The 22,378-nt window shown below is 42.6% G+C and overlaps 1 protein-coding gene across 6 annotated transcripts; it reads left to right on the forward strand.

Annotated features, from left to right (window-relative positions):
• Positions 1 to 537: 537 nt before the first annotated feature.
• On the forward strand, positions 538 to 21,713 carry LOC119915883 (microfibril-associated glycoprotein 4-like). Of its 6 annotated transcripts, XM_038735680.1 has the most exons (10): positions 5,088 to 5,809; positions 6,093 to 6,108; positions 6,636 to 7,218; positions 17,809 to 17,992; positions 18,160 to 18,243; positions 18,514 to 18,669; positions 18,838 to 18,876; positions 19,811 to 19,907; positions 20,087 to 20,254; positions 21,064 to 21,713. In XM_038735680.1, the coding sequence occupies exons 4-10, from the start codon at positions 17,843 to 17,845 to the stop codon at positions 21,315 to 21,317; spliced, it is 948 nt and encodes a 315-aa protein (XP_038591608.1). In that variant the 5' UTR covers positions 5,088 to 5,809; positions 6,093 to 6,108; positions 6,636 to 7,218; positions 17,809 to 17,842; the 3' UTR covers positions 21,318 to 21,713. The 6 variants fall into 6 exon arrangements, with proteins under 6 accessions (XP_038591606.1, XP_038591608.1, XP_038591607.1 ...); XM_038735679.1 differs by having other exon boundaries at positions 5,088 to 6,108; XM_038735683.1 differs by lacking the exon at positions 6,093 to 6,108 and having other exon boundaries at positions 5,088 to 5,544; positions 7,102 to 7,218.
• The last annotated feature ends 665 nt before the right edge of the window (positions 21,714 to 22,378 follow it).

Genomic DNA, 22,378 nt, shown 5'->3' on the forward strand with positions numbered 1-22,378 from the left:
TTTTCTTTTTTCCCCCCCTCAGTAACCTGCCTGCCTGCTAGTCTCTGTTTCTCCCTGCGGTCTCTCTGCCTGCCTCGTTTGCCTTGATCCCTGTCACCTGTGTTGTTCCCGCCCTGCTCGTTAGTCCCTGTGTGTATATATACCTGGTGTTTCTGTTTAGGCTCTGTCCCCATGTTGCTGTGTGTTGTCCTGCCAGCCTGCCTTACTAGTTGTGCCACCCTGTTTCCCTGGATTTTGGGATTTCTGTTGGATCACCTTGGTTTTGGTCTCTGTTTGTCAGCCACTCAAATGTAAGTGTGCTTGCTTTTAATAAACCTTTTGAACTGTACCTGTCAGTCTACGTATCCTGCATTTGGGTCCACCAACCTGCCTCACCACACAAATGGTGACAGCTGGTAAGTTTAGGCCTACATCAACAGTAACTAAACAATTACTCACACCTCTAGGAACACTCAGTGTATGAACATGTCAACTTACTAAAATTACTTATTTTCCGTGTTAATCTCCCTCATAGGTCTACCTGTCATAGGTCTACCTGTGACTACTGAAGTGGAGAGCGGTACCATCGTGCTTACTACCACGCCTGTCTCTTCTGTTTCTACTGCTCCAGTGGATCCAGCTGACCCAGCTGACTGACCATCAGGCCTTAATGACCAGTTACACATTGATGTGGTGAGCAGTAAGTCTTTTTCTATCATTACATGTTTAGATCACTGATAACGATGCTATCAACTGTTTTGTATTTTTTGTCTCTTAATTTCTTGTCTGGCTGTTATTAAAGATTTAAGCTTTGGTCATAATCACTTGATCAGTCTTTTATTCAGAACTAAGTTCATCAGTGTCTACTGGCTCTTGCACTGCCATTAAGCTCAGTAGCATATGTATCAAATGTTTCCTGTTCCAGTTATTTTTCATCAGAATCAGCTTTATTGTCAAATTTGCTTTGGTGTGTTTGTGCTAAACAAACATGGCAGGTTTAAGAATATAAAAGATTCGTCTGGTCTTATTTAAAAACAAGAGATGTTGTTTCTGTCATATATAGTGACAACAGACAGAGGGGCCTCCAACTAAATTTTGATTAGGGCTCCCGAAGGTCTAGGGCCGGCTCTGATGCGTGATTATAAAATCATTGATTAAAAATGTTTTTCCTGCCAAAGACGTTTAACAAAGCTAATTTTAGTGTGTTAACATTATCTGGCCCACTTTTTTCGACAGGCTGCGGCTGACGAGGAATTAATACTAAATTTGCAGGATATGTTGAGTGCTTCCTGTTAACACATTCACCATGCTTTTTCTGTTACCTGTCAAGACAGGGATGGAGAAGACTACCAGCACACCGGGCCCCGGCTTGTCCTGGGAAGAGTCATGAGTTCTATTTTCCTTGTAGCCTGGACCCAGCACATATCAGACAGAGCTTACTGGGCTTTTCCACCATTGCGGAGCGGGAGGACGGGTTGGGTGCTGTATGTGTGACACGTGTCAAATTCTGGAGGACTTAGAACCAGTGGACGGTGAGGGGAGTTTAGGGTAGAGAAAATGGGAGTAGGGCGAGAGAAGGTGCGGGGAGTAAGTTACTTTCTGATTTACACTCAGTCCTTACCCTTCTGTGTGAGGACGGGAGGTTATCCAGGTCATCAGACAGAGCTCCAGGGTCCTGCAATAGTGGTGAAAATCTGTTCTGCTGTTGCACACTCGGTTGTTGGGAGGTTTGTTGCTAACTCTCCCTTTTGCAGCGGTCCACGGCTGTGCCCTACTAAGATCATGGGTTGAAGAGGCGCTCAGCCTGGATGAAAATGCAGGCCATCTGGTCGCATCGCAAATCTCGGGGCGCTGAGTTCTGCTGTTACTCGTCCAACCATTTACCAGGGAAATTATTTATTCTTAGGCTTTGCTCCAAGAGTGTTCCAGGGAGGACTACCACTTTCAGATTTATTGCCCAGTACAGAGGCCTCCTGCTTCTTGGTAGTTTTGTTATTTATTAGCCGTGTGTTAGCATGGTCTTATCCACTGTTTTGGATCCATGGTAAAGTGGTGTCATTACCACATAATCCATTCACTTCTAACCTGTGGATCTTGGTTTCCAGCACTGCAACTTTCTGTAGAAGTTTGTGGAAGTCGTCCGTGGAGAAGGGGGGCATCTTATTGCTAATTAGCATTAGCTACAAAGCCAATCACTGCAGTACATGCTAGTGCTATTGATAGGCTGCGCTGGCAGAGGGAAGCGCAAGCAGCAATCTGTCTGCACTGTAAGAAAGCAGGAAGTAGTAGTAGTTGTCGTCTTGTTTATTACAAGTAAAAACAGAAGTGAATCTGGACAAATGGAGGACCACATGTAAATATTAAGCAGAAGAGTCGACAGAAGATGTCAGCCACCGTAGCTTCTCCTGCACACTTCAAAAGGGGGGGAGCGGTGAGTAGACCGTTGGTTGCAATCAGGTTGCAATTTGCAACACTCACCACTAGATGCTACTAAAACCTACAACTGAACCTTTTAATAAAAAAGCATGCAAGATTCAAATTCATTCTGTCATGATAAACAGGACGACCAGCGTTGCCTCCTGAGCACAAAGATCACAACATACCGACTTCCTGCCCACCATGCAGTCGGTCTGTCAGCACAGGAAGAAATGTTTCTTATAGTTTGGTAGAACTCCATGTTAGTTGGTGGCTCTATGGACCAAATCTGAAGGTTAACATTGTTTGGTCCCCTTAATGGTTCTGTCTTCCCCCTAGTGCATGTAGAGCCCCTTTTCCACTGCATGGTACCAGCTCTACTCGCCTTTGTTTGGTTTTCCATTGTGGAAAAGTTGTACCAGCTTCCAGGGTTTTTTTTTTTTTTTCGTATCACCTCTGTCAAAGTTCCAAGCGAGCTAAGGCGATACTAAAATGTGGCATGAAAACAAAGCAGACTGCTGATTGGTCAGAGAGAATCGTCACTATTCACTGCATCATCATTGTGCGCGCCAGACAAAGTTTTATATTTTACAATTTTCATACATTTTCATCACTAAATCTACTTTACAGAAGTTTTGAGGTGAGAAATCAAGTGTGTAGATTTGAATACTGACAGTTTTACGAGAAGTGATGGCAGAACAAAAATGTGCTTGAAGGTTTTCGGAGTTGAGGGGCTCCACAAGTGGCGGCAGGGGAAGCCTGCGGCATTAAGGGGTACTATCTGCAATGGAAGACGGCAGGCCAAAACAGAGTCGAGTCGAACTGGTAATGCAAAAACGGCATAGGTTTCCCTTTTACGTCATCTTTAGCTGGCCTTAACCTAGAACAATAAATCGATCGGTTACTCCAGTGCTTCGTCATGTTGAAATCTATTACTATTCATGAGTTGTACTCTAATCTTTGAAGCAGTAAGTTCTTGTGAACATTCTTGTAAGATTCCCAGAGAACACCAATATCTGACAGCCTAAAGACTTTGCTACTGTCTCTACCTTTTATCAGTCTAACTGCTGTCTTCCTAACAAGGAGAGTTCCATGAGGAAAAATAACCAGAGGTGGAAGGTCAGTGAACTCGTGTGTGTGTGTGTGTGTGTGTGTGTGGTCAGCTAATGACTCAGAGCTGGACATTTCCCTGTTACATCAAATAAGCCTTGTTACGCCCGGTCTAGGGGCCCAGACGTAACACGAAACTACCCCATCTTCCCCAAGTCCCAAGGAGCCACATGAGCACAACGTAGACTATTAAGGAATGATAAATTTATTTTAAAAAGATGAACTAACCTGTCAAACAAACAAAACCTCCCTGATTATAATAAACGAGAAAGAAGGGAACAGAACTGGCGGCCCACCCGTATTTAAACAAGATCAGACTGTGGCCTGTTTGGAGAAGAGGAGAATGCCAAGATACCCAGACGTGCGCAGCCACCGCCATCTTCTCCGCTAAAATGGCAGCCATCAGAAAAAGCAACCAATCATCTGCCACGAGCTGGAACCACCGCCAGCAATCCCCCGCCGAGCAGAGACGGAATCCAAAACCAGTCCCACCCGTGGCTAACTGATACCATCCTTGGGCTCCGTACTGATCTCAGAGCTGCTGAAAGAAAATGTCAAAACTAAAGACCCCGCCGACCTTAAGGGATACCAATTGCTCCTATCCATCTCAACAAGCATCAGTGCTGCCAAAACTGCGTTCTATAATGACAGAATTAACAGTACAGTACAAGGACATTATTTTCCACTTTTAAAGTGCTACTAAATCCTCGTCCACCTCCACCACCCACAAACCTGTCTGCTGCTAATACTTTTGATGCCTTCTTCACAGGCAAAGTGGAGGCTATAACTAGCCAATTCTTTTAAACATTCAAACTCAACCATTGTAGCAGTCCTACTACATCTTTTTCTCTGCCCTCCCAGGTCAGTGGTTCTTCAATCTCCTCATTTACTCCTCTCACAGAGAGCGAAGTATCAGAACTCCTGACCCTCAGCCGTCCCACTACATGCCCACTGGACCCGATTCCTATGAATCTCCTCCAAGCCATATCTCGTGATAAATACTTCTCTGGCTTCAGGAACCTTCCCTACCACTTTCAAAAGGGCCCGGGTTACACCCTTGTTCAAAAAGCCCTCACTTGACCCAACTCAAGTTGAGAACTATCACCAGTGTCTCTTGTACCTTTTTTATCCAAAACTATTGAACGGGCAGTATTCAAACAGGTCTCAGAATTCCTCTCACAGAATGACCTCCTAGACCTCCATATCAGTCTGGTTTTAAGAGTGCCCACTCTACTGAAACGGCTCTGTTGTCTGTAACAGAAGCTCGAAGTCAGCTAAAGCTGCAGCCCAATCCTCGGTTCTTATCCTGCTTGACCTCAGCTGCCTTTGACACAGTCAACCACAGGATCCTGCTATCCGCTCTCTCAGCAATGGGCATCTCGAGTAAAGCACTCCTGTGGTTCGAATCCTACTTCTCAGGGCGTTCCTACAATGTTTTGTGGCAAGGACAATTATCCTCCTCCCCCTGCCTCTCCACAGGGGTGCCCCAAGGCTCAGTGCTAGGGCCCCTTCTCTTCTCAATTTACACCACCTCACTGGGGCCGATCATTCGCTCGCACGGCTTCTCTTACCTCTGCTACGCAGACGATACGCAACTCTACCTATCCTTCCCGCCAGGCGATCCCACCGTCGACATAAAGTTGTTACTGTGATGTAGAGACAGAGCTCAGTTAAAACTTTATGGATGAAAGATACTTTTGTTATGTGAGTAAACTGGGTTCATTTCTGGACAGATTGTACTCTCACATTTAAGAGGAAACTTAACAGGACAGACAATAAGGCAAAGTTCACTTTACTTGCATTAGTCAGGCAGGGTCAAAATAACATGTAAATAGTAAGGGTGAAAGGCAAACAAACGACAATCCGATAATCAGAAAAAGGTCCAGGAAACAGACCAACTGGGTCATGGCATGAGTGGAACAAACAAAATCAAACTATGAATAGTAGACTGCAAGGCTGACGTGTTCAGACAGTCTGGCAATGAACTAGTGACTAGGGGCTGGTATAACTTCAGAGACTAATGAGGATAATGAGCTACAGGTGAGGAGATGGGCGGGGCAGCCAGGTGAAGGGAGTGAGGAGATTGATCATGTCCTCACTCCCTTCACCTAGTAGGAGGAACAACTGGAATCTGAAATGAACTGAGACGTAAAATGAATCAGATGACATGATGGAACTCACCTGTGAAACTAGGAGACAAAGTGTGTTCGTGTTGAGCGAGTCTGATCTGAGGTCTGTTCACAGCTCAGATCCACTGGAGCAGTTCAGCTGTTATCTACCTGATGAACAGCCTCTAACTCTAAAGGTCAGACACACTGTTAAAACGCTAACTTAGTTTTTTAGCATTAAAAGGGATTTTTAAGTTTTGCAGACTTAAAATTCTAAATTATTAACATTTGACGCATTGACTAAGTCAGCCTAGCAATTTAAAAAGATTTTTTTTTATCCAAATTATTTATTTAAGTTGTGCTTCAGTTCTTGGGGTGAAAGTTTAGAAAACACATATGGCTTTGTTGTAAAATTGTGGGAAAGCCAACTTTCACAGTTGATGTTTGTCCTCCCACTTCTGACTGGCTGTTACGGATCAGACTTGAGAGCACCCAGGTAAGTTTTGATATTCTTTTTGTTTTAAAATAGTGTTCAGTATTAGTATTAAAAGTTATATGCTGTGATTAATCAATACATAAGTTGGGAATTATCACAGAGAAGGTAAACACAACTAACATTAGCAAACACTAGTGACTAGCTAATGCAAGAAAGTCCGGGAAAGTTAAGTTATGTATTTTCCGCCTGGTTCCTCCAAATAGTCTTACTACTTGTATGTACAATATTACAGCTACATGAGTAGCTGGGCTTACATTTGAATGACTAACACTGGAGTTCCAATTTTTAAGCTAGCGTCAGCTTCCAGATGAGCTTTGGTATTGGTAAAAACATGAATAAATTATTAAATTTAATTTTTAATTGTCTTGGCTGTCACAATATGCAGGCCTATAGTTAAAAAAAAAGAGTGCAGCTTACTTGAACATGAACATTTCTCCACACATTTTAGAGTAATGGCTTATTCTGAGGCACAGTATTTGAATGACATGTCTTTCACTTTTATTATGTTTCCTTTCTGTCATCACAAGGCAGCTGACCCAGAAGAGCAGCAGACTAAAGAGCTTATTGTGGGCAACCTCACTGTGTTCGAGGATGATTCAGCTCCTGCAAGTGTTGCAAACATTTGTGATGTCATAGAATAAGACATCATCATCCAAGATCTCTGACCTGCCTGAACAGCATTTGTCTACCTCTCTAGACTGATCTATGCTTTAAACCTTAAAGGAACTGAGGTACACATTTGAGACAATTCAGAGAACCAAATTCCATGCGTGAATCCAGTGTGTTCAGTTATGAGCTGGTAGCGGACTGTTGGATCCTGGACAGTTTTGAATTTCACAAATCTCTGTTGGCCGTTGTGTAATAATATTTTAATGGTTCATATATTTTTAATGAGATGGATCCTCCTCCACATCTTCTGATTTGCTTTTTTCCCTCTTTCTCTTATTTTCAAATTCCCTCTCTCAACCTTTCTTCTCTAACCCTCCCTCCAAGTTGTCAAGCTTTCTGTGTTCTCTGCTCCTTTTCTTTATCTCAAGTTCCCTTTCCACCTGTCTTGTAGACACTACTTCTATGCGCTGTTTTATATCAACCCATGAGCTACCTCTTTTGGTAACTTTTAAGTTTTGTCATTTTGCATAGTTTTATATTGATGTTGAATGCTAATATTAATACTAATAACTCCATCTTGGTATGGTCAAAACTTCCATGGAAATCCTCTTGCATCTCCCTAAATGCTACCTCATTGTATTTTGCTGTTTGAGAGGTGATACATTGTTAAAACCCAAGACGAGTGCTAAGACCGGGACAGATACAGGTTGTAATTTGCTTGGCCGTTAAGAATTTGATAAAAAATAAAACACATTTTGAATGTAGTTGCATGTGTAATTATTTATACATTTAGATGTGTCAAAGTTGTTGCAAGTCAAAATTATACATTATTACAACTTGGGGTTAACAGAAGTAATAATTCTAAATTGATGCAATTACAAGTTATTACAACTTAGAGTTAAGTTAGCAAAAATAATAATTCTAAGTTGTTGCAATTAAAAAGTTGGGTTAAGAAAACCTACAACTGAAAGTTGATCAAACTCTAAATCAAAACTTAAAAGGTTATGTTTAATTTCCCGACTTAATATTTTATTTAAGTTTTCTCAACTTTTTTTTTACAGTGCACACACAGCGTCACTCAGATATAGATTATAAATTATAGATCTGTTATAAATCCATTCAAACTGTTGGAGGTACACTGCTTCTTCCAGACCTCTTGACTGTATTACATGATCTTCATCAGGAAATGTAGTTTGCTCAGCAGTCACAGGACTAGTTTTATATTTGTTTATATTTTATAGTCATGATTAATTCCTCCTGCACACTAACTCTTGTTGTACAATAAAGGTATTTCTATTTATTTCATTAACCCAGAAAACCGGGAAACAATTTACAAAATTAGCAGTAAAAGATGTGGCCCGATGAAAGAGGTCAACTAAACCTGACTAAAGTCGTACGTTAAGTTATAAATCAAATATACCTGAACACAAAGGGGAACATGTTTGATGGCTGATCAGGTCACTGTAGAAACAAAATAAACCAAACTGCAACGAGTCAATCTGTTTGAATATTTTAACAATGAACCATAACTAAATGATGAAAAAAAATTAACTTAAAGAAAGTCAAGTCAGCTGAATAATACTTTGCCCCAAATATTTATGTGGACATTAAATATGTTTGCACCTTACTGATGCAGTTTACTGTGAGCTTGTGTCTTTTATGATGTAAGTATAGATATTCATCCCTTCATAACTTGGTCAGGTGGAAATGTTTTCATGATGTCTTTCTAGTGTATCACTGTACATGTTACAATGCAGTGTTATACAGGAAATTAGACTAACAGTTTATAAAGCAGTTTAAATACTACACTGGTTCATGTTGCTGATTATTAACACCAGTATTGATTCCTTTTAAGAACAGTAAGCATTGATATGTGTGTTTTTATCCCTGCAGAAGGTGGAGCTGTACTTTGTTACTGTGGCCACCAGAGGGCAGCAACTCATGATCATTAGTGTTTGTGAACAGGAAGGAAAGAGCTCAGAACTTCGGACCAGAGAGAATCCAGACAGACAGACATGCATGCTTTTGTTCTTTTAATATATTTTCATCTTGTTTTCTTTGCTATAAATTGTGTTGACAGTTAATGCAGTTATCAACACGTTATCAGACTCTGTGTCTGTTTCCATCTAAACAGCATGTCAGATTATGTTCTAGATAAGTGAGAGAGATCAGCTGCTGATATTCTGCTGTACATTGCTCCTGGAGAACTACTGCACGGGACGGATCTTCATGCTGAAGGTCTTCAGGGAGTAGTTATAACCCTTCCAATGGTACCACTCCATTCCAACATTAGAGAGAGTGCTGTCAGCCCCCCAAAGATAAACCCTGTTGGGGTTTGTATAGTGACAGTTGTTGTCCCAGAACGACCTCAGGTGTAATCTGGTTTCTCAGTTTCTCAGTAATGGAGTCCTGGTGTTTGTTGTGATAACTCAAGCCGTCTCCTACAGAAACAAGTTCAATTAAATTTTATTTATATAGTGCCACATTACAACAACAGTTATCTCTGAGCACAGAAGCCCAACAGTTCCCACCAAGAGCTGCACTAGGCGACAGAGGCAAGGAAAAACTTCCTTTTAAGAGGCAGAAACCTCGAGCAGAACCATGGCTCAGGGTGGGCGGCCATCTGCCTCGACTGGTTGGGGGTGAAGGAGAGAGAGAAAGAGGGAGGGAGAGAGCGAGAGAGAGAGAGAGAGAGCTAGCCTACACAATATACACACAGAGGTACAGACAGTAAAGATGATGTTGCTATAGACTAAATGAAAAATGTGAATCCACTGCTTCCCACCTTGCATTAGTCCAGAGCTGTAACTAAACTTTACTGTTTTAAAATGATGTGCGAAGAGTGGCCTGACATCCTGTCTGGACTGGTCTCACAGATGTTTCTTGCTGGAATGCGTGAGTTTAATTTCGTGCACGCGCATATGAACGCTTTTCCACGCGCAACACGGTCATCTTTTCGAGCTACAGTTTATAAACCTGTTAGCCTGTGTTTATTAAATGTAATAAAGAGTTGTACTTTACTCTAACAATGTTCAGTGGCAAACAACCAAGACATGACAGACAAGAGCTGAGCTGGTTATCAGGACAGACAGACAGAGATTTACTGCAGCTGCACATTAAGTGTGATCTGCTGACTTGTAGAAGAGAAAACGCAAGTTTACCTGACTGCTGTTCCCGCACTTCACTCTGAGTTTTTCTCTTCTCGTGCCTAGAAGGATAGTCCTTCTTCATCCTCTCATCAAAGTTGTGAACATTTGCGTTCACCTTTGACAGGAAAGTGAGCTCTGCGCTGGACTGTCATGTGTATGCCAGTGTCGAATCAGCTGGCTGAAGTTGATTCGTGCAGAGTCGGTATTTGGCTTTGAAATGTAGCAAAGTGAAAATAAAAAGTTACAACAACTAAAACTACTCAAGTAAAGTACAGATACCGTAAAAAAAACTACTCAAGTACAGTAACAAAGTATTTGTACTTTCCACCTCTGGCTGTACCATCCCTCCAGGACTCTGTGTGAAGACATGAAAACTTGTTAGCCTTTTTATTTACTACAGTTGTCAGGGATTTTGTGGCTCAGAACCCAGATGCAGACAAGAACACGGCTCAGAAGGATATTCACTCAGTGTATTGAACACAAGATATGGTTTGATGCTGGGGTGGGGGGGTAAGGTAACAGGGCTGACTGGGAAGTGAGTCTGAAGTGGGGAGATCTCCAGCCAGGTGTTCTCCATGACTGAGCAGGGTCTCCAAAGGCAGGAGGCAGGTTAAGCAGGTCGTAGCGTTACCTACAAACAAGACTTAATAATCTGGCGGGGAACTGAGGAGATGGCAGGGTATATAAACCAGTCCTGATGATCACAGGAGGCAGGTGTGTGAAATGCCGATTGCCTGCAGCTGGGGGGGAAACGCCAAGCTGCCAGAGATACAGCCCACAACTCTGAGGGAGAGGGAGGAAAAGGCGAGTGAGAGGGAGAGAAAGAGAGAGAGAGACACCACACGTAGACGGACAAAACTAAAACCCACCAAGCATCTCACACACTGAAAAAAGGACAAAATAAACTCAAACATACACACCAGCTGTCACCTCCCTCACTCCTGTGCAGTTGTTCATCTTTTGTTGTGTTTGTGTAAAAGAAGAGTTTCAAGCTGATCTGAACCTTAAAAAAGCTCTGTGAGTCATTATTAAGAAAGTTTATTAACTAACTTTGACGGCCTTGCCCCCCCTTATTTATCTGAGCTGCTTCATCCTTATACACCCACCCATTCGCTCAGGTCAGTTGACAAACTTCTCCTGAGAGCGCCTAAAACCCGTCGCAAACTTAAAGAGGACCGTGCTTTTGCGGTGGCATCTCATCAAATGTACATTACATTTACATTTACTCATTTGGCAGACGCTTTTATCCAAAGCGACTTACATTTGAGGAACAACATACAATCATCAACAGCACAAGATCTACAACTGACAATACATATTAATAAAAGCAGCAATAAATGCTAGTAAGCGCTAATGGCACATATCGCATCAATGGGGTAAATACCTAGGGAAAGAAGTAAGAGTTAACAAAAAAGTGCAATCAATACAAGGTAATTGTAGGGGATAGAAGAAGTAGAGCACAGGAAGCGCATGTATATATATGTATGTGAAAACCTGTTAATTGATGTTTGCTTTTTTAAAATCTCTGTATAGCACTTTGTGCAACTTTGTGATTGCTGTTAAAGTGCTCTATAAATAAATTTTGATTGATTGATTGATTGTGTTCAGGTCTTGAGACTTTCTTCCACCTGACTCTGAGGAAAAAGTACGAGCTGCTGGTCGACATGGAGGACTTCAGTGGAAACAAAGCGTTCGCTCGTTACTCCTCGTTCGTTACTCCTGAATTTCGCTGACAACACAACGGTCATCGGCCTCATCCGGGAAGGTGATGAGTCGGCCTACAGACGGGAGGTTGATCAGCTGGCTCTCTGGTGCAGTCAGAACAACCTGGAGCTTAACACACTCAGAACTGTGGAGATGACCGTGGACTTCAGGAGGAGCCCCCCCACTCTGCCCCCCATCACCATACTCAACAGCCCTGTGTCTGCTGTGGAATCCTTCAGGTTTCTGCATTCCACTATATCCCAGGACCTGAAGTGGGAGCCCAACACTGACACCATCATCAAGAAGGCCCAGCAGAGGATGTACTTCCTGCGTCAGCTCAGGAAGCTCAACCTGCCTAAGGAGCTGATCCACTTTTACACAGCCATCATCCAGTCTGTCCTCTGCAACGCCATCACTGTCTGGTTTGGATCCGCCACCAAAAAGGACAGGAGCAGACTACAACGGACAGTCAGGACTGCAGAAAAAATATTCGGTGCCATCCTGCCCCTCAGGACTTATACATTTCCAGAGTCAGGAAACGGGCAGGAAACATCACTGCAGATCCATCTCACCCCGGACACAACCTGTTCCAGCTCCTCCCCTCTGATAGGCGCTACAGAGCACTGTACAAACCAACAGACTCAGGAACAGTTTCTACCCACAAGCCATCACTCTGATGAACATCTGATTTCTGACTCACAGTGTCAGGAACAATTCTTGGGCAATAACCCAGTACTGGTTACCACTTATTATTTATTCACCATTCTCTATTTCAGAGCTGTTGAAATAGCAATATTGTCATATTGTATACCAAATCCACCTACCTCATGTACATAACACTGCACATAATACTTATTCCAGAATTCTTTGCGCTCATCACACTGTGTACATGTATGCTTGTATGTGTATGTGTACCTGTATATCACTTCCACCCCATTTTTAAACAGATTGACTCTTGTTTTGTTGTAGTTGTAGTCAGTTTAGTTTCTGCAGTGATCTGATCAGCCATTATAAAGGTCCTCCTTTGTGTTCAGTTTTATTCCATTAATAAGAAGTTACCACAACCTGAAATGTTAAATAAATAAGCACGTTTTCACCTGTTCCAACTGTTTTGTTGGTGTGACACAGCAGATGTTCTTTGGTTTAGAATGGTTTATTGCGTGGTGTATTTATTAATGGTTTATTAATCCTGTGCTGACAGGCAGACAGTAAAGTGGGCAGGAATTTGGTGCGTTGTGCGCCGGCCATCATGTTAATACCATGAAAGCCCATGATATGTGACACTGATTGCACTGATACCAAGAAAACACACACAGCTGAGAACACACATTAGACAACATGCAACCAATTCTCTTTGTTATACTGTACCGAGCACCTGGCCCGTATTCTGAATTCTTATCTGAATTTGCAGAGTTTTTGTCAACTTTAGTCCTTAAAACGGACAAAGTTATTATTGTAGGGGATTTTAATATTCATGTGGACATTGAGAATGACAGCTTCAGTACTGCGTTTATCTCTTTGTTAGATTCCATTGGCTTCTCTCAGAGTGTTCATGAACCGACTCACTGTTTTAGCCACACCCTCGACCTTGTTTTGGTGTATGGTATTGAAATTGAACATTTAGTGGTGTTCCCACAGAATCCCTCTTTATCTGACCACTGTTTGATAACTTTTGAGTTTGTATTGCTGAACTACACGCCATTGGGCAAAAATTTCTAGACAAGATGTCTGTCTGATAGTGCTGTAGCTAAATTTAAGGATGCGATTCCATCAGCTCTAAATACATTATCTAGTCACAAAGTAATGGAGGACTCCTATGCTAATTTCAGTCGCTCCCAAATCGATCATCTTGTTGATAGTGCTGCAGGCTCGCTGCGAATGACACTCGACTCTGTAGCCCCTCTAAAAAAGAAAATACTAAAACAAAGACGGTTAGCTCCATGGTATAATACTGAAACTCGCAAATTAAAGCAAATATCGCGGAAACTTGAGAGGAATTGGCGTTCCACCAAAGTGGAAAATTCTCGTTTAATTTGGCAAGATAGGCTTAAAACTCATAGGAAGGCCCTCCGTAATGCCAGAGCAGCGTACTACTCGTCATTAATAGAGGAAAATAGGAACAACCCCAAGTTTCTTTTCAGCACTGTAGCCAGGCTGACAGAGAGTCACAGCTCTATTGAGCCAAGTATTCCCATAGCTCTCAGTAGTTACGACTTCATGAGCTTCTTTAATGATAAAATTCTAACTATTAGAGACAAAATTGGCACCGACTTATCTCTTAACTCACGAACCTTAGAAACAGCTGTAGAACCAGATACATGTTTAGACTGTTTTGCTTCACTCAATCTTTACCAGCTAACTTCAATAATTTCTTCATCTAAACCATCAACCTGCCTCTTAGACCCCATCCCGACTAGGTTGCTTAAAGATGTTTTACCCTTAGTCAGCACTTCTATACTAGATATGATCAATCTATCTCTATCAACAGGCTATGTACCACAGTACTTTAAAGTAGCTGTAATTAAACCTCTTCTGAAAAAGCCCAAACTTGATCCAGATGTTTTAGCCAACTATAGACCTATATCTAACCTTCCATTTCTCTCTAAGGTTCTGGAGAAAGCAGTTGCTAAACAGCTGTGTGACTTTCTACAGAGCAATAGTTTATTTGAGGATTTTCAGTCAGGATTTAGAGCTCATCATAGCACAGAGACAGCACTGGTGAAAATTACTAACGACCTCCTTATTGCATCAGACAAAGGACTTGTCTCTGTACTGGTTTTATTAGATCTTAGTGCTGCATTTGATACCATTGACCATCAGATCCTATTGCAGAGACTGGAACATTTCATTGGCATTAAAGGAACCGCTCTAAGCTGGTTTAAGTCCTATTTATCAGATCAATTTCAGTTTCTACATGTTAACGATGAGTCCTCCATGCATGCCAAAGTTAGTCATGGAGTTCCTCAAGGATCTGTCCTCGGACCAATCCTCTTCACTTTATATATGCTTCCCTTAGGCAATATTATCAGGAAACATTCCATAAACTTTCATTGTTATGCAGATGATACTCAGTTATATCTATCGATCAAGCCAGATGAAACTCATCAGTTAGCCAAACTTCAAATGTGCCTTCAGGATGTTAAAACCTGGATGACCTGTAATTTTCTAATGTTAAACTCAGATAAAACTGAAGTTATTTCTCTGGGGCCTAAGCACCTCCGTGACGCATTATCTAAAGATATAGTTTCCCTAGATGGCATCGCCCTGGCCTCCAGCACCACTGTGAGGAATCTTGGAGTTATCTTTGATCAGGACATGTCGTTTGAGTCTCACATTAAGCAAATTTCAAGGACCGCCTTTTTCCACCTATGTAATATTTCGAAAATCAGGAACATCCTGTCTAAAAATGATGCAGAAAAACTAGTCCATGCATTTGTTACTTCTAGGCTGGATTACTGCAATTCCTTATTATCAGGCTGCTCGAAAAAGTCCATTAAGACTCTTCAGCTGATCCAGAATGCTGCAGCACGTGTTCTGACAGGAACCAGGAAAAGAGATCATATTTCTCCTGTCTTAGCTTCTTTGCATTGGCTTTCAGTAAAATCCAGAATAGAATTTAAAATCATTCTTCTTACCTACAAAGCTCTTAATGGTCAGGCACCATCTTATCTTAAAGAGCTCATAGTACCTTACTACCCCACCAGAGCACTGCGCTCCCAGAATGCAGGGTTACTTGTGGTTCCTAGAGTCTCCAAAAGTAGACTAGGAGCCAGAGCATTCAGCTATCAAGCTCCTCTCCTGTGGAACCAGGTTCCAGTTTGGGTTCAGGAGGCAGACACCATCTCCACATTTAAGAATAGGCTTAAGACTTTCCTCTTTGATAAAGCTTATAGTTAGGGCTGGCTCAGGTTAGTCCTGAACCATCCCTTAGTTATGCTGCTATAGGCCTAGACTGCCGGGGGATTTCCCATGATGCACTGAGCTCCTCTCTCCTCTACTTTCTCTCCCTCTGTATGCAACCTCATCCCATTATTGCATGTTACTAACACAACTTCTCCCCTTTCCGGTAGTCTTGTGCTTTCTCGTCCCTCTCCTCTCTCCTATCACTTCCTGCAGGTTTTCTGGCTCTGGAGCTGTGGAGTCTGGATCTGTGGTTGCGGGTCACCTGCTGCCCCCGTGTTCCTGCTCGACACCCTCTGCTGCAACGACTATTGTTACTAGTCCTATTGTTATTATAATCATTAACATTTTTGGGTTTTGGTTGTTTATTGATTCCACTTTGTAGTGTTTCACTCCCTGCCTCTGTGTTCTGGTTCCTGGTCTTATTGTTTTTTCAGTTGTTTATTTGCTTCTGTATTTTATTTCACTCTTGTGCGTCTTTGTGATTTTCAATTCCTGGTTTATTTTGCAGTTGTCTTTGTTTCCTGTTCAGTCTTATTAGTCTTACGTGTCTCACCTGTGTTTAATTATCCTGCCCCCTCTGTTGCTTTCAAAAGGTTTGCTTGTTCCCTTTCTTCTTGTTGGATCATTGCAGCTCGTTGTGCTCTGTCTCCTCTGTTTAGTATGTTCCTGCCCGTGACCGTGTCTGTTTTTGGATCTTGGTTTGCGTTTTGCCCTCTCTGGATTTTTGTTTAGACTCAGCCACTCCCACTTAGTGTGCTCACATTAGTTGTATAAATCTAAAGACTGAACCTGCTTATTGGAATGGACCCAGCAGATACCTATTCTGATGACTTTGTGGACATGTTGTCTGACTTTTTTGTACTGTTGAGCAAATGAAAGGGGGTCAGTAGTCAAAGGTATAAGGAAGTCATCAGTTCTAGGGCTCAGGGAGTGTTGCTAGCGTAGCCATGGCTGAAAAACTTTGTACCAGGCTGGCATGCTGGCTTCATCCACACACCTGCTACTTAATCTGCCCGAGTCCATTTGGTGGTCCAACTGACACTTGTCCCTGGTTCTTCGTCAGTGGTCCGACCGACCCTTGCTCCCAGGTTCCAGTTGATGGTTCGACTGACCGAGGTCAGTAATAAGGCAGCTGCAGCCGAGCTAGGAACTGGCAACTGGATAACCAGGCTTGGTACTGGCAACAGAGAAGCCGGGCTTGGAACCGCCAACAGGGCAGTCGGGCTTGGAACCGCCAACAGGAAAATCGGGCTTGGAACCGCCAACAGGACAGCCGGGCTTGGTACTGGCAACTGGGCAGCGGGCTGAGTAGGGCAACAGGGAAGCTGGTAACTGTTGCCCTACTCAGCCTGGCTGCCCAGTTGCCAGTACCAAGCCCGGTTGTCCTACTGACGGTTCCAAGCCTAGCTTGGCCAGTTCCTAGCCAGCTGCATTATTCCTGACCTCGTCGCCGGCCTCCTTCTGGGCCTCTAGAGGAACCTCGTCTTTGTCATCAGCATTGTTTTGTCAGTTGTTCATTTGTTTCTGTGCCGTTTTATTTTGTTAAGGTCTCATTGGTTTCATCTCATGAAGCTCTAAACATCTACTCACTACAGTTGAGTACAGCTCCGACTGCTTTTACATCCTCTTTATGATGCACAGCTGAACTAACAGAGGAGCACAGGCTGCTTTACAATCTGAATAAACTCCCCTCTTCAGGATGAGTTTGTGTGCACTGAACAGAGACTAGACAGTTATTTAGGCAAACATACGAATCACATCGGACATCCTGCTACATCCTGGTTGTTAAAAATATCTACACACACAGAGTCGTCTGTTTCAGCCTCAATCTTACCGACCACAATGCCACAGGGAATGGAGAGAACATGATCCCTGCAGGAACGTAATGAAACTGACTCTATTGTCTGTCTCTGGATCTGCTTTTGGATTCTCCTTAACTTTATCAACAGCAGCTGCACTTTACAGAATGTTAGCTAGCAGCAGTTCTCCATTTGCGACTTTTAATTTACTACAGTCCCTCCCTCGCCCCTGACCCTGACCCTGACCTAACTACCACAACTACATGATGTAAAGCTAATGCTAACCTAATGCTAACCGTAACCCTCATTTATTTATTAAAATGCACCCTGGGAGTCGTAGTTGACTCTCCTTCAGTTTTTATTTCCACAGCTGACTTTTTATCAAAGAACCAGATATTTTCTGACACAGTTGTACATCTTTTGTTGTGAGTGTTTCATGCTGATCCAAACTTTAAAGAGCTCTGGGAGTCATAAACATTGTAAAATTAATGGGACTCTCACTGCAGGAGTCTGAAATAACTCGCCCCACTCTGTAGGTGCAGAGTTGGTGATCCAGTATAAGGGCAAAACATGGTACGAGTAGGAGAACGCCACCTGGCCCAGCTGGCCCAGACGTGCGACCCATGTGATCATACTCAATGTGTGCAGAACTCTGTCCTCAACGGGACGATATTGTGTTTCCCCAGTTTGTCCAACTCCACTCCTGTCCTGCAACACCAGGTGAGTCCCCACAACATGCTGGCGTGTCAGGTTTGGGTGCCAACAATGTTATGTAATGCAAATGTACACACACTTAAGGACATAGGTTTCCATCTGTTCAGCCAATTGCTTTATTGGTGTGGAACAGCAGATGTTCTTTATTAACCTTTTGATTATAAATACGAGAGAGAGACATCAGGGACATCAGAGCGTTCAGACACACCGACATCTGGATTTCATCAACTCACTTCAGCAGAAATCTGACAATGAAGGTAAGTTTTTAACTTTAACTTTAGCTCTCTGTCTAAATGTTTATCAGCAGTTTGAACAGAATAACAGATAAAGTAAGATTATTTAAAATACAAAAGGTTTAAATAGTTTATTTTATCTGCTTACAGCAACACGTAAACACTTTTTTAAATAATGAAAGGTAAACCTTCAGCACCAACCACAGCAGGGTCTCCCTGCTCTGCTGCAGAGGCCATTCCTCAGAAAATCTTTAAAATCTACATTAAAAAAACTAAATAACCTGTCTGTTCCAGCTGGTATCAGTCGTCTTCCTCCTCCTGGCTCCTCTGTTGAGCAGCTGCAAGCCCCTCGTCCTCCCACTGGACTGCAGTGACATCTATAACCATGATCGCAGTCGACCCAGTGGAGTGTACACCATCTATCCCATCGGAGCCACCTCTGCTGTCCAGGTACACTTCATCCTCTCTGGGACATTAAAGAGATAAAAGTGTATGACTTTCAATAGAGTTAGTAACTTGCAGTAATGGGATGCATCACCAGTAGTACTACTACAGGTTTATATATTTAATATTCCCAGGTGGATAAACTGACTAATGTGTGTGTGTGTCTGTGTGTAGGTGTACTGTGACATGGACTCACTAGGAGGACGGTGGATGGTGAGTATTTTAACTCAAGTACCAAATCTGGCTCAGCAGTTCTCAAATCCAGGACCTGTTCAGATTGATCAGAGGCCTCCCATGAACTCTACCAAGCTAGCTCTGCTGTTACACAATCAATGATCAGTGCACAACTTCCTTCAGTCGGTACGCCTTGTTAACCAAAGATATTGATGGAATGTAGGGGAATACATTTGAAGCAGCAACCAGTTGAGACCAGGAACGAGACAGGAGAACTGACCTGATGCACAAAGTGGTTTGTACTAAAGCCAGCTGTTTAAGACACAGACTACTCAGAGACTGCTCACTACAGGTGTGATGATCATTTTAAAGAGTCTATGTGCATCAATAAACCCTGTGTTCACAGACAGGATTCTGACTTTCATTAAAGAACTTAAAGCAGACCACATTTTCCTCCACAGGAATTAGCTTAACACAACAGGACATAACCTCTAAAGTGGCAGAGGTCTACTGAGGCAGCTTTAGCAGTGGGACAGTTGTTGTCTGTTAGCTAAACCATGCTAGTCGGGTTAGCCAATGTACGTATATGTTAAATGCAAATAAGAAATCAGAGCTGACAGAGTCTCACGTGTTATTCACATCTACTGTTTAGGAGTGCTCTAGTTTTCCAGTAAGTTCCTGAAAAACCAGACAAAGAGTGGCGGATCACCACCCAACAAGTGGTTTGTACTAAAGCCAGCTGTTTAAGACAGAGACTGCTCAGTCTCACTCTGACTCTAAAGTGCCAGAGGTCCAGACATTATCAGTGTGTCTGTTGTTCCTGACCCGGATAGACGAAGCCAGCAGCTGGTTTATGTGATGTACTTCCTGAATGAAGGCTTACCACTGGTTCAAACCTTTGTGCCTGGAAACATGATTCCTGTCAGGTATCTGGTGTGTTTAGCTAGTTTTCCCTCCATCCCGTCCCCCCCAGGTGTTCCAGAGGAGGATGGACAGCACCGTGAACTTCTACAGGGGCTGGGATCAGTACAAGATGGGCTTTGGTATCGCTGCTGGAGAGTACTGGCTCGGTGAGAAACCAAACCTAACTAACTAAAAATGTGACTTTGTGAAACTCACTGTTCATAACGTTCAAACATCAAACTGAAGTTTGCAGGTGTAAGGATCCAGTCAGCTCATGGTTTAGTACAGTACATGATGTTGATGGTTAAAAACTCCACCTCATGAGTTTTTATGTGTTTGTGTTCAGGTCTTGAGACTCTCTTCCACCTGACTCTGAGGAAGAAGTACGAGTTGCTGGTCGACATGGAGGACTTCAGTGGAAACAAAGCGTTCGCTCGTTACTCCTCGTTCTCCATCGACCCAGAGTCCTACGGATACAGACTGCATGTATCTGGATTCAGTAATGGAGGGGCAGGTGAGGAAGCAGCAGAAGTTGTTTTGTGTTTTTCTGAGTTTCCACAAGAAGGTGATTTTCCCTAAAGTCTCTCTGAAGGACTGGCCTTATACTGGATTATTTGGGCGGTCCTTATGCTAATGACTGATGCAGAGCTGCACCAATCAGTGGTCTGCTTCTGTTTCATGAATCACATTCAGGTGTCTGTACCCCAGAGACTCTCTGCAGTCCATTTATCTGGACTCACTTTAGGTTGTTATGTTTCAGTAACAGAAGTACAGATAGTATCTGTAGGAGTCGTAGCTGAGATAAATACCAGTACCCGTCATCGACACCACCTGTCAGGTTTGAACTGATTATAAACTGGAAATAATTTATATATTAATGTTGATTTTTTAATATAACAATGGTTTGATTCAAATACAAAAAACTCATTATTAATTCAATATTTTATTAAATCATCCTGATAAAGTGACACATAAAGCACATTGATGATAAAAGTGGCATTTTAAAAAATGTCTCTAAAAATGGTTCGGACATGGATTTATTTCATTACTGAGAAATAATCAGTCCGGATATTATGATTATGATTAAAATGTCGGTGACCTCTGGTGTCTGTGGATGAGTTTGTAAAATATAAGATTTTCCTACATTTCATCCAGGTGAAACACTGAGTCGATCATAAACGACCTGCTGGTGACTTCAGCTGTCTGGACCATAACTGGTCTCATCAGTCTGTCTGATAGAAGACTGCAGGCTGTGAAAAGTTCAGCTGATACTTATAGATAATGCAAATTTACTAACCCTGTGGTTCTTCTGTATGTCTGTAGGAGACTCATTGAGTATTCACAACGGACAGAAGTTCTCCACCTTTGACAAAGACCAGGACTCCTCCTCTAGCAACTGTGCCAGATCATACCTGGGGGCGTTCTGGTACAACAACTGTCACCATACAAACCCCAACGGGGTTTATCGTTGGGGGGCTGACAAGACCATCTTTGCTGTTGGAGTGGAGTGGTACCATTGGAAGGGTTATGACTACTCCCTGAAGGCCATCAGCATGAAGATCCGTCCTGTGCAGTAGTTCTCCAGGACCAACGTACAGCAGAATATCAGCAGCTGATCTCTCTCTCATTTCTTTCTCTTCTCTCATTAAGCATGTAATCTCACAACGGGCCTTATTTTCCTGAAACTGGGCACGAGCACAATCCACCAGCAGCAGAACACCAACTCAGATTAGTCCTTTTTGTTACCATCTGTGTGTGTGAGCAGCTGCTGGCTGGAAAGTCTTCAGTCAAACAGCTGTTGGTGTAGAGAAATGAGTCTCTGCTGGTTCAGATGTTACCTTCAGTCTGCTGGCTGCAACTAAACACACTCAGCTTTAAAGTCAAACTCACTAGTTTCAACACAACATTTGGTGGAGGTTTGAAACCCTAATGTGAATCATTATCTGCTGTACGCTGACAATAAATGAGAAGCTGAGCATGAAGCTGATCTGATGTCTTCACTGTGTCTCCTGTGTCTCTGTCTGGATTCTCTCTGGTCAGAAGTTTGAAGCAAACTGCTCCTCCAGCAGCAGTTTCTCAAATCCTGTAGTGCAACTTAAAGGTAAAATTCTATTAAATGCTACAGACTTGCTCAGCATCCCAATCTTTACAAGTTTACTGCATTTCGTTACCATTCACTGGTCCTGGTCAGGCGGCTTGCCCGACTCTGGTTCTGGTGCCCATACCCATACCATATATTAGTAGTACTTTCATTTCCAGTACAGGTGCTGGTCATATAATTAGAATATCATCAAAAAGTTTATTTATTTCAGTTATTCCATTCAAAAAGTGAAACTTGGATATTATATTCATTCATTACACACAGACTGATATATTTCAAATGTTTATTTAATTTAATTGTGAATTACTGCAGCAATGCGGCGTGGCATGGAGTCCATCAGTCTGTGGCACTGCTCAGGTGTTATGAGAGCCCAGGTTGCTCTGATAGTGGCCTTCAGCTCTTCTGCATTGTTGGGTCTGGCGTATCGCATCTTCCTCTTCACAATACCCCATAGATTTTCTATAGGGTTGAGGTCAGGCCAGTTTGCTGGCCAATTAAGAACAGGGATACCATGGTCCTTAAACCAGGAACTGGCAG

The sequence above is a fragment of the Micropterus salmoides genome, unplaced genomic scaffold (assembly GCF_014851395.1).
Source record: "Micropterus salmoides isolate LMB-PRFRI ecotype aquatic unplaced genomic scaffold, ASM1485139v1 Ms_hic_scaffold_21, whole genome shotgun sequence".
Lineage (NCBI taxonomy): Eukaryota > Metazoa > Chordata > Actinopteri > Centrarchiformes > Centrarchidae > Micropterus > Micropterus salmoides.

What these genes read in the sequence shown, in the direction of transcription:
- LOC119915883 (XM_038735678.1), top strand. Translation starts at nt 17,843, where the DNA reads ATGGTACGAGTAGGAGAACGCCACCTGGCCCAGCTGGCCCAGACGTGC. An exon ending in TGCTGGAGAGTACTGGCTCG is followed by an intron (nt 19,908 to 20,086) that starts GTGAGAAACCAA and finishes GTTTGTGTTCAG; the next exon opens with GTCTTGAGACTCTCTTCCAC. An exon ending in ATTCAGTAATGGAGGGGCAG is followed by an intron (nt 20,255 to 21,063) that starts GTGAGGAAGCAG and finishes GTATGTCTGTAG; the next exon opens with GAGACTCATTGAGTATTCAC.